This window comes from Ostrea edulis, chromosome 9, assembly GCF_947568905.1.
Source record: "Ostrea edulis chromosome 9, xbOstEdul1.1, whole genome shotgun sequence".
Lineage (NCBI taxonomy): Eukaryota > Metazoa > Mollusca > Bivalvia > Ostreida > Ostreidae > Ostrea > Ostrea edulis.
Window position 1 is genome coordinate 16283803 of NC_079172.1, and position 17964 is coordinate 16301766.

The 17964-nt window shown below is 35.1% G+C and overlaps 1 protein-coding gene across 1 annotated transcript in view; it reads right to left on the reverse strand.

Moving 5' to 3' along the window:
- LOC125657781 (uncharacterized) overlaps positions 1-17964 on the reverse strand; it is a 71973-nt gene that overhangs the window by 26117 nt on the left and 27892 nt on the right. The window contains exons 6-14 of the mRNA XM_048888547.2: positions 16547-16738; positions 16175-16366; positions 15174-15359; positions 14938-14961; positions 14220-14411; positions 12443-12790; positions 11340-11611; positions 8063-8067; positions 5276-5715 (exon numbers count right to left, since the gene is read on the reverse strand). Of these exons, the coding sequence (XP_048744504.2) occupies positions 5276-5715; positions 8063-8067; positions 11340-11611; positions 12443-12790; positions 14220-14411; positions 14938-14961; positions 15174-15359; positions 16175-16366; positions 16547-16738 (1851 nt within the window). The remainder of the gene's footprint in view (positions 1-5275; positions 5716-8062; positions 8068-11339; positions 11612-12442; positions 12791-14219; positions 14412-14937; positions 14962-15173; positions 15360-16174; positions 16367-16546; positions 16739-17964) is intronic.

Sequence of the window (17964 nt, forward strand, 5' to 3'; positions counted from 1 at the left end):
GGAAATGACTTGGGACTGCATATAAAATTTTACACAAACAACTTGACTTGGGACTGAGAGCAGACATGTATTGCTCTGCAATAATATACATACAGAATGCTTGTATGTTTACTTGCATCTTATTTACATGTAAGTTTGAAAGACATCTCTAGAAAGTGATTGTAACAGGCTTGTAAATCTACTAAATGTAACAGGCAGAAAATTATCAGGTGTACTTTCTTGACTGCAGTTGGTTAGATCTGCATTGTGATGTCACTGCAATGTCAGTGATTAGTGCTTCGATCTGCATTGTGATGTCACTGCAATGTCAGTGATTAGTGCTTCGATCTGCATTGTGATGTCACTGCAATGTCAGTGATTAGTGCTTCGATCTGCATTGTGATGTCACTGCAATGTCAGTGATTAGTGCTTCGATCTGCATTGTGATGTCACACGGATGTTACAATATCAATTTGTCTTAAAATATATAACTGTTTTTTATTCTGTTTGTAAATGACTACCAACATGTCTTAAGCACTCGATCTACAGTCAATATTTATATATGAAGATGACACCACGCAGGATGTGTCTGATAAATCTTTAGATGTGATAGAACGAAAGTTAAAGGATGATCTTTAGATGTGATAGAACAAAAGTTAAAGGATGATCTTTAGATGTGATAGAACGAAAGTTAAAGGATGATCTTTTAAATTCTATGGAATGGATGTATAAGAACAAATTGACAATAAATTTAAAGAAAACACGATGTATTTTGATAAGAATGTCACAGGAATTATCGAAATATAGAAACCTTTATATTAATGTTGGTGAATTTTTTATAGAAAATGTCATATGTGCCAAACTTTTAAGTGTTTATATCGATGGTCTTATCACACAGATGCCTTATAAAAAAAATTATAGTCAGAAACTAGGTGTTTTAAGGAGATTGAGTACTTTTATGTCAAAGGATCGAGGCACTGCTCAAAATTTAGTTATTTTAATTATTGTTATACAGTATGGCAGGATACAAAGAACAAGACAAATATTGATAGGCTTTTTAAATTACAGAGGAGGGCAGCAAATATCGGATCATTTTACACATCAAAGTACCTCATTCAGTGTCAACTTCTTGTATGCTATCAAATTTGAGATGGATGCCTTTGATCGACTATTTTATTCATTGAAAAATTATTATGTTTAAAGTTTTATATCATATGACTCCAGATTATTAGCATGTTTTTAGATTTGTGAATGAGGTAAACACACGAAATACAAGATAAGAGATCTAATAATTTTATTTAAATGTTACAAGAGCCAAAACAGAATATTTCATAAGATCTTTTATCATTTCAGCAGCAATTTTATGGAACTCATTACCAGATTTTATAAGAAAATGTACAACTACCACATCTTTTATATCAGCCTATCTAAAACAATATTTTGATCCTCAATGATGTTCGTGTGTTTATTGTTTCTTTTCATTTAGTTCTTATCTGTATGTATATAAACTGTGATATTTCCATGTTTTGAGATATATGTTCTCGATATGTATGTATGTTATAGACAGGACCACAATGTAAACTAGTTTATACAATTGTGCAATCCTGTATAAATAAAGGATATTATTATTATTGCTGTTTATAAAATAAAGCATACTGACATAGACATTTTCTAACTTATAAAAACACACTTGGGAGAAGACAAAAATATCCACAATGACCAGTGACCACAGTAATCAATTACATGTAGCTAGATATCAAATCGCAATGCAAGAAATAATGTATGTTTTTTAATCTGTACACAACTAAAAGTTGATTTAAGTACTGTCCAAGGGCATTGTCGAAAGTTCAGGAATAATATCAACATAAATATGACACATCAAACACATCATATGACCAATTTGACAAACAGAAAACATATCAGCCAGGTTTGAGTAGGTTCACACTGTGGTCTGGTGGTTGAACACATCACATATAGAACAGATGAATCGGGCCTCAGAAGATGTACTTATATATAGACTGCCACACTTCAGGGCCAGTTAAAGGCTTTGACAGATATATAGTTGAAATTGTCAAACTAGAATTCCAGATGTTTTGGATTCAATTTAGATGCTTTGAATTTAGAACTATAAATAGAACACATTTCAATCGATTGCACTAATTTCAATCAATTGCCATTGAAAACAGGATTCATTTACAAAAGGTTTCGTCATCATATGATTTTGTTTTCTTATTTTGAATCTAATCAACTGTAAGTTATTTTATTATCACATGCATGGACTAATTTGCTTGAAATCAAATCTAAATACACATTAATGAACATAGCCATGTGTCAGATAGTGATCTAAAACTCAAACAAGAGGCCCATGGGCCACATCGCTCACCTGAGTCACCTTGGCCCATATCTGAAGACTTTCCATATATATTTGCATGTAAAACCTTGGTCCCTATTATGGCCCAAACTACCCTTTGCAAACTTGAATCTACACTATGTCAGAAAGCTTTCATGTAAATGTCAACTTCTTTGGCCCAATGGTTCTTTTAAAGCTTTTTTCTATATTTGTATGTAAAACTTTGACCCCCCCCCCACTTGTGGCCCCATCCTACCCCCCGGGGACCATGATTTGAACAAACTTGAATCTGCACTATGTCAGAAAGTTTTCTTGTAAATATCAGCTTTTCTGACTCAGTGGTTATTGAGAAAAAGATTTTAACTATATATTTGTATGTAAAACTTTGATCCCCCTTGTGGCCCCATCCTACCCCCGGAGCCCATGATTTGAAGAAACTTGAATCTGCACTATGTCAGAAAGTTTTCATGTAAAAATCAGCTTTTCTGGCTCAGTGGTTCTTGAGAAGAAGATTTTTCCTATATATTTGTATGTAAAACTTTGATCCCCTATTGTGGCCCCATCCAACCCCCGGAGCCCATGATTTGAACAAACTTGAATCTGCATTATGTCAGGAAGCTTTCATGTAAATCTCAGCTTTTCTGGCTTAGTGGTTCTTGAGAAGAAGATTTTTAAAGTTTTCCTCTATATATTTGTGTGTAAAACTTTGATCCACCCCTTGGGGCCCCATCTTATCCCCGGGGGCCATGATTTGAAGAAACTTGAATCTGCACTATGTCAGAAAGTTTTCATGTAAAAATCTGCTTTTCTGGCTTAGTGGTTCTTGAGAAGAAGATTTTTAAAGATTTTTCCTATATATTTGTATGTAAAACTTTGATCCCCTATTGTGGCCCCATCCAACCCCAGGGGCCCATGATTTGAACAAACTTGAATCTGCATTATGTCAGGAAGCTTTCATGAAAATCTCAGCTTTTCTGGCTTAGTGGTTCTTGAGAAGAAGATTTTTAAAGTTTTTCCCTATATATTTGTATGTAAAACTTTGATCCCCCCCTTGTGGCCCCATCCTACCACCGGGGGCCATGATTTGAACAAACTTGAATCTGCAATATGTCAGGAAGCTTTCAGGTAAATTTCAGCTCTTCTGGCCCAGTGGTTCTTGAGAAGATTTTTAAATGACCCCACCCTATTTTTGCATTTTTGTGATTATCTCCCCTTTGAAAGGGACATGGCCCTTCATTTGAACAAACTTGAAAGCCCTTCACCCAAGGATGCTTTTGGCCAAGTTAGGTTGAAATTGGCCCAGTGGTTCTGGAGAAGAAGTCGAAAATGTGAAAAGTTTACAGACAGACAGACAGACGGACGCCGGACAAAATGTGATCAGAATAGCTCACTTGAACCTTCGGTTCAGGTGAGCTAAAAAGGGTTAAAATAAACCCGATTCTGAGTTTTATAGCCATCACATAGACACATACAATATATAAAAACACAGTAAATGTTTAAATTGACCATTTCTTAGATACATGGTACATATGCTGATACCAAACAAAAACAAACAATGAGACAGCAGTAAAATAAAATTAAATCGCATTAAATTGTGTATAAATCAAAATGCACATGATAAATCTTCGATTTATGTTTATGAATAATATTAAAATTATTGTGTGTGTGTGTGTGTGCAATCATGTGTAGAGATTGTGCCATTTTACAAATACATGAAGGTACAGAAAAGTTCTACAAATTTCACAAATTAACAATGACAAATATTGCTGTAATTTATGTAGGGAAAATAAATGGAGGAATGGTATAAACTTGACTTAGCAAATTGGCCCGTCAGTAGAGTGTATAAAATCGTGTTGTGTAACTAACACATGACACTTTAATTAATGTCTTCCTTACTTTTATCAAGTATCACCCTATCCCTGCATAACTGAAGTTGAAGGAGAAAATTTGATTTGATACAAAATTACCAAGCACGCTAAAATGAAGCTATCATCTACTGTTCTAATATGCCCATTTTTACAAATATGATAAAATTTTTATACACAATATCCTTATGACAATATGGGCACTAAAAGATATAGATCTTTATTTAAATTTTTGTGACTAATCATAATAAAAAAAACATTTTCAAAAAATCTAGAACTATTTTTAATATTTTAACACAATGCCCACTCAAACACCTCCCATCTACAAAGTGGTTCAACTTGATTGAGTATAAGCTCCATTGAATCATTCAATATATATATATATATTTATATATATATATATGTGTGTGTGTGTACCGGTATATATAGTGTTATTGAGAAGAGTATATACCTTTCACTTTATTTCCTTGAGTTTAATAAAGACTTAGTCTTATACATCACAAATGCATTATCCAATACAAATCAGCAACTGCCATTTACTGGATGTGCACACACTTGCTGACCAGTCAGTAATTCTGACCAATCCATCAAGCATCTCTAGTTAATAGTCATACATACAGTATAATTTCCTAATTATTGGTTCAGAAAGTTGTAAACATTTAGACATTTTCTAATCAAAATTAAGGGGACATGAACACAACCAGAAATAATAAGAAAAAGAGTACAATCAGAATGTTCAGAAATTCCATTTTCTGAAACATAATAGCAAAACTATTGATTAACACTGTAAGATACATGTATATATATGACTTGAATAATGATAGGACCCAAATTTTCTCCCTCAAAATAAGAAAGAAAATGCAGGAAAACTTCAGTGTACAACTTGTCAAGTAACGATTACCATATTTTTCACTGCATATCATTAGCATTAGTGATACACTTTCATTAAAAAATATGCATACATACTTAAACGTTATCTACATTTACAGTACCTAACATGGTGATGTACATGTCAGGATGTTTATACACGTATACTAATCTGTTGTGTATATATTTAGAATACTGCAAGCTAAATCTTTACCTTGACGAAATTCCTGTAGCATTGTGTCAAGCTTCTGGTCATCAAAGACAAAAATTAATGGGTGCTGATAGAATTTAATCACAGTTCGGATTGGTGTTTTATCATCAGGATCAATCAGAGCCAAGTCTTTAATGTTCAGGAGTGCTACTATATTCCCTTGTTCACTTTCATAAATGGGAATACGAGTATATCCACGTTTCATAATTTCTGACACAGTTTCAAAGTCAAGAATGCTGTTGATATCAAGCATGAAGACATCTTCAATCTTAGTCATTACTTCTATGACAGATTTTGTCGACAAATCTAACGCCCCTGATATGATATTAACTTCATCATTTTTAAGATCATTGAACTCTTTTGTCACTTTCACCAACTCAGATAGTTTAGCCCTGTCATACACATTTCCAATCTCCTCCCCAAGGATTTTGTCTAATAACAAACTTATTGGAAAGGAAAGAGGAAATGTAATTAACATAAATAGCCTTGTAATCCAAATGGTACGAGCTCCTACAGCTAGTCCATGTCTTGAACATATGGCTTGAGGTATAATTTCACCACATATTACAATGCCCAAGGTTGCACCAATAACTGCATACAAACCATTGGATAAATCATCCAATAAAATTGTCAAGGTGTTATTAACAAGTACATTTCCCAACAGAAGTGTGCAAAGAAGGAAATTCCCTCTCTTGCGCACTGGTTCAATAGCCTTTGCATACTTTTTCTCCATTTTCGATCCACATTTTGCAATAATTTTTAATTCGGTTTTATCCAATGCCATCAAACCCAAATTCAATCCACTGAATAAACCTGAGAGAGTTAACAGAAAGGCAATAAGGATAACTTGAACCCACAGTGGAAGGAGGGTGCTTTCTTTGACCTTGATGGCAATGCGCGTGTACGACTCCTTGCCCCCGTGCTCCCATTTCTCCACCCCTTCCTCGGAATAACACACGTAGTAATACGACTTCCCACTCTCGAGGCTAGCTAAGTTCACTACAACAGTTGCTAGTGTTCCATTGAATTCTGTTGAAATAATTGGAAAAGTTTGTGTTCTCTGTCCATCACATGTCTCCCTCTGTGAACGAACGTCAGTGGTGAAAGCTATTTTGCTCGTGTTGGCAAAGTTCCTCCCGACTAATGTGATTCTTTGGTCGATTCCGGCGTATACCAGCAACGTCCCAGTCGCATCCCTGGTACTTTTCGGTTCCTGGGACAAAATTGCTGATAAATTCGGTAGATCTACACCCAATACAAATGTAATATTCAGCAAGAAAACAATCTTATTGAAAAAACTGACATATCGAGGTGCCATCTTAGTTTAACAGGAAGTTGTGTAAAATAGAAATTAATCGATGGAACCCTTTCATTCCGGATTATCACAAATCTTATTTTCTCAAAATTATGTATCAGTATGAATTAAAAAAAAAAAAATTAAAGTGATTCTAAATGGGGGGAAATATAGTCTCCATATATGATTTATTTCACTATTATAAATTTAATTTCCCCCCTTCATAATGACAGATCCAGGATTTTCGGGGGGGGGGGGGGGGGGGGGGGGTCAAAAACTTCATCCAGCTATGGGGGCGGGTTCCGAAAAGTGTTATTCTAATCAATAGAAGGTATGTCAGTCTTGTTTTATTTATTTTTAAATTTAGTTTAAGTATTATTAGTATTCAGTCATAGTTAAAAGGTGTATGTAGTATTGGTTTGTGTCCATTCATTAAATGAAGACTATATATTACGATATTGACACATTGCAGAGGCCTAGAGGGTTGGAAAGTTGTAGACGAAATCAAACTGGTTTGACTCAGGCATAACGTTAGAGTCAATGATTACCCAATAAAATCGGAGAAAAATATCCATATCAAAAGATGTTTCCAAAATGTAAATCCAACATAAATACACAAAATATATCCATATGAAAAATTATTAGGGAATTAAGAGGGGTTTCAATCCTATTAATTTGGACATAGAACATGGGTAATTGTACAGACTACTTTGCTAATTTAAATAACATATTATTTTGAGTATACAATATTGTTAAGATTATTAGATGCGCCACACACACACATTGAAAGAATATCTATATCACAGGGTTTTAAATTACTACGATGTAAATTAAACATGAATAAACGCAATATGCACGTGTACATGTATCAATACCATGACAAATTATATGTGTGGGAGGTTTATTAGCATGTTATATCATTGTCAATATGTTCAAGATCTGGGTGAGTATCATGCAGGGGATCAGGCCTGGAAGTTATAAAACTTTTTGAGCACGTTCTCATACTCAAACTCTGTGCTCTAAATCGTACTCTAGATGAATACTCTAAAGTAAATCTTATAAAACTTTTATAAAATCATTCTCATACTCGAGTACATGCTCAAGATTTTTCGAGTATGTTTCGAAGCTTGCTCAGAGTTGTACTCAAAACAAAATGGCTGAGTTTTGTATGAGTATGGTAAAAGTTTTATAACCTAATGGCCAAATCTTTTGATCCACTCACGTATATATATATATATATATATATATATATATATATATATATATGTGCATACAGATCGCCTTGTGTAGCGATCTCCCTGAGCGGACCAAAGAGTCTGAATTTAATTGCATGCTGGGGAAAAATCGTGACACAAGTATAGAGTAATAAAGCCTACATGTACAAACTATTTCTCAAAAATTCCAAACTCACATACTCTTTGTTTCGAGTATCCCAGTCCTTTAATATAACACACAAAAGCGGACTAACTCTTAGTGGCATTCATTGTTTGGTTAACTTCAGCTGGTGTGCGGAAAGCCAAACTGGGAGCAGCCCAGGAGGAGATTATCTCCCCTTTCTCCGGTGGGGAACTCCCCCAAGAAAAATTAATTATAGAATTTCACGCATAAAAAGATCAAAACAACTAGATTTTCATTGGCAAAAACCAAAATTTCGGTCATATATATTTTATTTACAAATCCAATTCTGGGCCCTGTCGGGCATACAAGCTAAAGAAAAGAAGGGGGGAAATGACAATCTAAAGACCAAATACAGAAAAAAAGAGTGTACAGCAAATTAAGCTGTCCAGAAATACATTGTATGTGTATAATAATATTGTATTATATATAAAATTAATTTTTAGAATCTGTGATATATAATGACTATTTGTAGAATAAGCATCCGGGTTATACCTGGTACATCTTGTCCCAGTGTAGAATCTATGGTATACATTATTTTATAGAAACTTATACATTTTTTACCTCTTACATTGTATATCATTGTTTCTCACTTCAAAAATGCTGATTAAAAATTGACCCAGCTTGGTTAACAACATATTATCTTCGTTTGACATAAGCTACAGAAATTTTCTTTACTTGACAAATTCAAAAAGTTTGTATTATATTTAGAAATACATGTATTGTGAAAAAGGCCTGCCTTTCACTTGTATATAAAGGACAATCAATAAGTGAGTGTATCTCATCTTCCACACAATTCGTTATACATAATACAGTTAATTCAATCAAGCAATGCTAGTAAGCATCAACCCTTTAGTGTATATAGAACGCACATCGCTGACTAGGAGTTCGCACATCACTGACTAGGAGTTCGCACTGACTAGGAGTTCGCACATCACTGAGTAGGAGTTCGCACTGACTAGGAGTTCGCACATCACTGACTAGGAACGCACGTCACTGACTAAGAACACACATCACTGACTAGGAGTTCGCACATCACTGACTAGGAACGCACGTCACTGACTAAGAACGCACATCACTGACTAGGAGTTCGCACATCACTGACTAGGAACGCACGTCACTGACTAGGAGTTCGCACATCACTGACTAGGAGTTCGCACATCACTGACCAGGAACGCACATCACTGACTAGGAGTTCGCACATCACTGACTAGGAGTTCGCTCTCGCACTTAAAATGCGTTCGACTTGCATGAAAAAAGTTTTTATATATAGACTACATGTAGCCATATTGCCGGCTGTTTCTCCCGTCCAGAAATTCTCTCAATATACCCGGTATATGCATCAAACGCCCCTCTTTGGCATTTCCCTGACAAAATGTATGTACCGGGACAGCATTATTAAACTGACCAAGCCACGGAGTCACGATTTGTAAGTTATATGTATGTCAGCTTTAAATAAATGATGATGGTGATGAAGTGGAGGGTTTTTTTTTTTTTTGTTTTTGTTTTTTTTTTTAAGTTTGTGAAACATTGTTTCTCGTGATCTTGCTTGCATTTAAGATAAACTGTAAATAATAGTAGGTTTTACATTTTTTTTTAAACGCGAGCAAGTCCCTGTGCTAAAGTCAATTAATGTGAATAACAATGTAAACAAAGGAAAAAAATGCATAAAATTTAATGGTAATTCCCTTACGGTAAACGAGTATTACGTGTGCGGTTAGGTGCATTTCTGAGTGTTACGTGTGCGATTAGGTGCATTTCTGAGTATTATGTGTGCGATTAGGTGCATTTCTGAGTATTACGTGTGCGATTAGGTACATTTCTGAGTATTACGTGTACGATTAGGTGCATTTATGAGTGTTACGTGTGCGATTAGGTGCATTTATGAGTGCTACGTGTGCGATTAGGTGCATTTCTGAGTGTTACTTGTGCGATTAGGTGTATTTCTGAGTATTACGTGTGCGATTAGGTGCATTTCTGAGTGTTACGTGTGCGATTAGGTGTATTTCTGAGTATTACGTGTGCGATTAGATGCATTTCTGAGTAATACGTGTGCGATTAGGTGCATTTCTGAGTGTTACGTGTGCGATTAGGTGTATTTCTGAGTATTACGTGTGCGATTAGATGCATTTCTGAGTAATACGTGTGCGATTAGGTGCATTTCTGAGTAGTACATGCGCGATTAGGTGCATTTCTGAGTGTTACGTGTGCGATTAGGTGCATTTCTGAGTATTACGTGTGCGATTAGGTGCATTTCTGAGTAGTACGTGTGCGATTAGGTGCATTTCTGAGTGTTACGTGTGCGATTAGGTACATTTCTGAGTGTTACGTGTGCGATTAGGCGCATTTCTGAGTATTACGTGTGCGATTAGGTGCATTTCTGAGTATTACATGTGCGATTAGATGCATTTCTGAGTATTACGTGTGCGATTAGGTGCATTTCTGAGTATTACGTGTGCGATTAGGTGCATTTCTGAGAATTACATGTGCGATTAGGTGCATTTCTGGAAGAGTTCATTTGGGTACATGTACTAGAGAAAAGTTTCGGTGTACATATATTTGATAAAATAAAACTTATATTTAAGTCCCTGTGAATATTGAAACATAAAACTTATATTTGAGTCCCTGTGAATATTGAAAAATAAAACTTATATTTGAGTCACTGTGAATATTGAAAAATAAAACTGATATTTGAGTCACTGTGAATATTGAAAAATAAAACTTATATTGAGTCACTGTGAATATTAAAAAATAAAAGGAAGCCGTGGCTTTATATATGAAAATATACAAAGACAACATTTTGTCCCCATGTCCACCTCTGACTACTTGAAAGCTATAATCAAATTTTCAAATATTAGAACCATGCAAACAATGTGACACGGAAATTCGGTGAATGATGTTAACTAAGCAGTTTACTCGTAATTAGTACCTGTAGGCCTACATCGTAGTTTTATTTTTACATTTTGTTCGTTTAACCTATTACCATTTACATACGTATTTCAGTTTTCACTAATATTCAGTTTTTTTGCGTAGATGTATAGCTCTACGCCCCTGCATTACATAACAAATTCGTCCGATCTTTTTAAAATCCTTTATTGCATCAAACAAATATGATAGGAAAACATATTTCCAAATCCATAGTATTTGTTTCCAATGCAAAACTTGCAACTCACGCTGTGTATACGATTTTACACAATTATTAAAAAATCTACGTTATAGAAATATGCATTTTTGTGACATTGAATGGGCACGCATTCCAGAAAAAGGGACCTCGAAAGAAAACCTCACAGAAACCAGATTAAATCATTTTATATTCAGTTTCATCACTTTGGAATACACAATTGCTCTAAACCTTGTATCCGTTGCCTGACAACGGACCTCTACTCCGTCCATTTTCGGATTTACCATCGGGACTTTATATGTGACCTTGACTGTTTGACTGCAATCAGCGTTCCGTGACCCCTCTATGATCCACTGAGAGAGTTCATCATTGGCATCAAACGCCACAAAGGCGCCGTTGAATTTGATTTGTAGATCCAGCGAGACTGTGGATGTAACGCCGAGGTTAGCAGTACAGTTAATTGTCTGAACAGACTTGTCGCTCGTAGAATATGACGGCTGGAGCCACACATTTACATTTGATGGCGGTGCTGAAATGAGAAGGGAAACAACTGAGGTATGGTGTACATATAATTTTATCAGAATGGTTTTTCTTGATTTCAAATTTCGCTAAATGTTAAAATAACTAAGCTTTTTTTATCGTAACATTCGCTGTTATCTGTAATATTTATGCTTATTGAATTTAGCTTCTAACTGTTACTAGCATGTAATCATTCTGCTTCTTGATTGTTACATTTGCCATGTATTGCCGATGATATTTATGCATCTTGACTTTAACTTGGGATATAACTGTTTACTGCAATACTCATGGTTCTTAATTAAATAAACATTGCTAACTTACCTGTGATCATTAGGGTACCTCTTCTTGATTTTAACATTCACTAATTATTATACGTCTTGGTTTTAACATTTGGTAACTACATATTATGAAAAGGTGAAGATACGAACAATGATCAATCTCAATCAGTGTATAAAGAATACAAATTTAAGAATATAGCAAACACGGACCCCTGGACACACCAGAGATGGGATCAAGTGCCTAGGAGGAGTAAACATCCCCTGTCGACCAGTCACAATCGCCGTGAGCTCTATATCTTGATCAGGTAAACGGAGTAATCCGTGGTCAAAATCAGTGTGTAAAGAATCGCCTAACAAATTGGCATGAAACACACCAGAAAGCATTTGCCCCAATGGCAGGTTGTATTGGTAAATTAGATAGCTGTAACGACCATAGAATTTGCGAAATGCTGACTTTAAAAGTTCCTGTAACATCAGTTTATTTGTCAATAGCCTGCCTCGATTAAAAAACTGATCATACGCAGAACAAGCTCTTCTTGATTTTGACACTCGCTAACTGTTACCTGTGATATCTAGGAAGCTCTCGTCCACTACGGCTTTTGCGGTTGTGTCAGCCATTTTCAGATCACATTGGTAATCGGAAACCAAGGAGCAGACTCCAGGGCCACGGGAGAGAACAAACGAAAAGGACCCCGTGACTTGGTTTGCCCGGGTTTCAATGCTACCCGTCACTCGACTGTTACTGGAATGAATGGTCCCATTGCTGGATATTTCTATCACTGTTTTCTTTGAGGATTTATCAATGAGTTTCATGGTAATCCATTTGGCGTCAGGCGGATTGGCAAAGCAGGTGAATTTAGCTGTCTGACTTATGTTTCCGATGAAATTATATGGTTCCATAATTGCGTACTCTGAAGAAAAATCAGTAAGAAAACACTCGTGTGTCAAAATTCGGGATGCATGTTTTTGGAATAACAAACGTTTATTGATTACAACTTAAATAGTTTCTAATTTCTGACATTTACGATAGATATGCAGTGCTAAATTAGGCAACTGATTTTTGGTGGCAAAAAGTCTAAGAAACTTTGATACATACAAAAATATCTATATCGGTATGTTTGATCTGTATACGCATAACCCGAAACTGGAAATGCAAGAATCATTGATGCTGTTCAAACTCAAATCAAAGTACAGGATGTACCCCTAAGAGTTGAACTTTTTCAAACATTCAATTTTTTTTTTTACTAATATAACAACGTAATTTAAATTTTTTAAATTTATTTTCACTAACTTAAACCTGCGTAGTTAATGTTGGTTCAATGAATTTACATATCTATTCGTGATATGATGTACGTAATAACCTTCAACCCCTGTAATAAAAAATGAACTCATCCATATAGGGCTAGCGTGTATAGTAGTTAGAGCTATATGGACCGTGGATTTCAGCCTCGGTAGCTCAGTGGTTAGAGCACCTGGCTAGTAATGCAGGGGTTCGGTTCCCGGTCCAGCCCCAAAAGTTCCTCCTTTCCTTTACATTACTTCTGAACTTCAGTTTATATTCTTGCCAGGGGCGAAACGAATCTGGGATGTGTGTCTTCGAGGGTGAAGATAAATTAAAGGAGGGGGGAATGTTGTAGTTAGGACTATACGGACCGTGGATTTCGGCCTGGGTAGCTCAGTGGTTAGAGCACCTAAGCAGCAATGCGGGGATCCCGGGTTTGATTCTCCTTTCCTATATCTTACACTGCTTTTAAGAAATCAACGAAGGGCTTTTACTTGATACAGGCCTTTTCCTCGTTTCTTATATGTTACATTTGGTGTCGTAGACCAGCCTCTGGAATTGACAGGTGAAAATACCTGTCAGGGTAATAAAGATCCTGGGTTGATGTCTTCACCGGAAAAATCACATTTTCTCCCTTCCAGTTAAACGTGCGATATAAAAAAAATCATGCGAATACATCTTTCCCTCTCATTTTATAAAACGAACATATTTGTTTACATAGTGTTCATAATTTGAAATACATGTAAGCTTTCTTTGTTTTAAATTGCAGTATTATGTATATTGTTAAAGAACAATTGCAGTATTATGTATATTGTTAAAGAACGTTTTCTGGGACATTTTCGATATGAAGGGACGCACACCAAAGTCGTTTACAATATATCCATATGTACAGTGCGTAATGATTTAGGGAAGTTGAACAATCTAATTAAAATCGGATGTTTGATCCGCTCTGTAGTGACATAACAATAACGGAGCGGATCAAAGATCTGATTTTAATGAGATTGGGAAGTTGAATAAAGTTAACCCCCGATAAATAAATGAAATTCATTGTAAACTACCTGGGCACTTTCTTATCAGGCATGTTTTTGTTTCTGTTTTAGTAGATTCACCAAGACAAGCAAGTCCTCCATTTTGGGGGGCTGGGTTTGTGCACGTCCGTGTACGTAGGCGGGTCTGCGTTCCTTCGTTGCAGGTTTTACTACATGTCGACCATTTTCCACCTGAGCTAAACGTAGACCAACCTCCATCCACTGTAACATGGAAATAAGTGTGGCATGGGAAAATATACCTGACAACGATCAATACTTTTAATATACTTTCACAATGTAGAACTGATTTTAAAACTTATTTTTCTGTTTAAATACAGTGGATACTAAAACAATATGTTATAGAATTTTGTGAAATAGTTTGGTTGCTGTACAAGCGGTGGTCTGGCCTTGTGGTTAGCGTGGTTGCATCATAGACGGAAGATCAAAAGGGTTCATTTCTTGGTTCCGGCGCGCCACGTCAAACCTAACATGTATAACATCAATATTATTGCTGAAATGTATATCCACGATGTCTATATCCCCTGAATTCATTCTTACTCTTAGACTGCGCATTTGTATTGAATTCAGTTTTGTGTTGAAAATCTCCAAAATATTCCTCAAAGATTCTCGTGAAATTTATATATTCCGTGTATTTCTGATTGATTTGCACTTTGAGGACATACTGTTATATATATGCATTTTCTCTTGCTGTTTCTTGTGTATTCACTAATGTTTTAAAATTTCTTACCTGGACATTTGCTTTTGCACACACCTAAAATCGAAGAGAAGATTTTGTATGCGATGCAGTCTTCTTGATATTTCGTGAACTGATGAGATGTGTTTTTAGAAACTCAAAATTACAGCAATTCCTTAAGAAAACACCAATCAATTTAAAATATTTTAACCTGTGTAATTAATAAGTAACTACTACATGACTTCCTTCGGTGGAAAACACTTAAAAATGTTAGTGGTGCTTATTCTTACAGTATTTTAATAGACAGACTTTGTTTTCTGTTTCCGTGGCCGACCCTGTGCACTGTTTCCCGCCATGTTGAGGTTTTGGATCTGTGCACGTGCGTGTCAGTGTCCGTGTTTTTAAACCATTTCCACAGGTTGTAGAACACGTGCTCCAGGTGCCCGAGGCCGTGAAATTTGTCCATCCACCATCCACTACATAAAACAAATTGTCACGTTTACACGTATGTGGTATCTTTTATAGAATTTTAAAATTGTTTTTAGAAACATCCCCTGTCGACCGGTCACACCCGCCGTGAGTCCTATATCTTGATCCGGTAAACGGAGTAATCCGCAGTCAAAATCAGTATGTAAAGAACGGTCTAACAATTGGTATGAAACAGTCAGACAGCATTTGACCCAATGACAGGTTGTATTGGCAAACTAAGTCATTATAATGACCATAAAATTTGCGAAATGCTGATTTTAAACGAGACTGTTGAAACCCCTGTAACATCAACTTGTTTGTCAGTAGCTTGCCTCGATTTAAAAACTGATCATATCATCATACGCAGAAAACAAGTTCTTGCGTATCCAATCATGAATGAAAATGATCATTGTTAATAGATAAAACGTCGTCGATATATCTAAATGTCGAGTTGAAGGCTAAATATGTTTTTCTTCTCGTGTAGCAGCTATAGTTATTTTGAGATCTAAGGTCAAGGGTTAAACTGGACATATTTTTTTTTTTTGGAAATAAAGGTTTTATATTAACTTGAAAGCTCGGTGCTTTATCGAGAAATGAAAAATCAACACCAACATCCAAACAGCATACATGTACAAATGTAGATGTACGACAAAAAAAGTGTTAAATGCAACTTTTTGTAAAATACTTTATATATATATATATATATATATATATATATATATATATATATATATATATATATTACTACGGAGAGTTTCTGACATATTTGTAAAACGTATTTCAAAAATTTAAAGAAATTTGCCTATCAGAATGAAACGTTCACCTGGACACTCCTTGACTTTGCAGGTCTTGGTTTCTATTTTAGTGTACCCGTCATCACAGTCCTTCCCGCCATACTGAGGCATGGGATTGGTACAGCTTCTGGACAAGACACGTTTGGATATTCCCTGTCCACATGTCACGGAACAACTTGTCCAGTTATCCGCGACCGTGTAGGATGTCCAGCCACCATTAACTGGAGGGGAAACGATGCAGAAACGCATTAATTACATTCTATATTAAACAATCGATAAAATGATCACCATACTCTTGTAATTGGACATGTATTATGTAACAACACATTACAATTCAGTTTCATCTTCGTAACAGTTGATCATGTACTTAAAACATGAATCAGTAATCATTATTTTTGTACTTGGGCATTCTCTGTCGTTACACTGATCCGATTCTTTCTTAATGGTAAGTCCTTGGCAGGGTCTCCCTCCGTGCTTTGGGGCGGGGTTTGTACAGGATCTGTATTGGATCCGGAATCGAGTGCCAATACCGCAAGTTTTCCCACATTTTGACCACGCAGACCACGGCGTGTAGTCTGTCCACCTTCCGTGAACTGGTCAATAAAACGTCAAACTTCATAGGAGTTTGCATATAATATAGGAATTTGCATATAATATAGTCATAGAAGAATAATCTAATAGCACTATGTATACAGTTGTAATTATAGTACATGTAGCACTATGTATACAGTTGTAATTATAGTACATATATTAGCACTATGTATACAGTTGTAATTATAGTACATGTAGTAGCACTATGTATACATTTGTAATTATAGTACATGTAGTAGCACTATGTATACAGTTGTAATTATAGTACATATATTAGGACTATGTATACAGTTGTAATTATAGTACATATATTAGCACTATGTATACAGTTGTAATTATAGTACATGTACTAGCACTATGTATACAGTTGTAATTATAGTACATGTAGCACTATGTATACAGTTGTAATTATAGTACATGTAGCACTATGTATACAGTTGTAATTATAGTACATGTAATAACACTATGTATACAGTTGTAATTATAGTACATGTAGTAGCACTATGTATACAGTTGTAATTATAGTACATGTAGCACTATGTATACAGTTGTAATTATAATACATGTAGTAGCACTATGTATACAGTTGTAATTATAATACATGTAGTAACACTATGTGTACAGTTGTAATTATAGTACATGTAGTAACACTATGTATACAGTTGTAATTATAGTACATGTAGTAACACTATGTATACAGTTGTAATTATAGTACATGTAGTAGCACTATGTATACAGTTGTAATTATAGTACATGTACTAGCACTATGTATACAGTTGTAATTATAGTACATATACTAGCACTATGTATACAGTTGTAATTATAGTACATATATTAGCACTATGTATACAGTTTTAATTATAGTACATGTAGTAGCACTATGTATACAGTTGTAATTATAGTACATGTACTAGCACTATGTATACAGTTGTAATTATAGTACATATATTAGCACTATGTATACAGTTTTAATTATAGTACATGTAGTAGCACTATGTATACAGTTGTAATTATACTACATGTAGTAACACTATGTATACAGTTGTAATTATAGTACATGTAATAACACTATGTATACAGTTGTAATTATAGTACATGTACTAGCACTATGTATACAGTTGTAATTATAGTACATGTAGTAGCACTATGTATACAGTTTTAATTATAGTACATGTAGTAGCACTATGTATACAGTTGTAATTATAGTACATGTAGTAGCACTATGTAT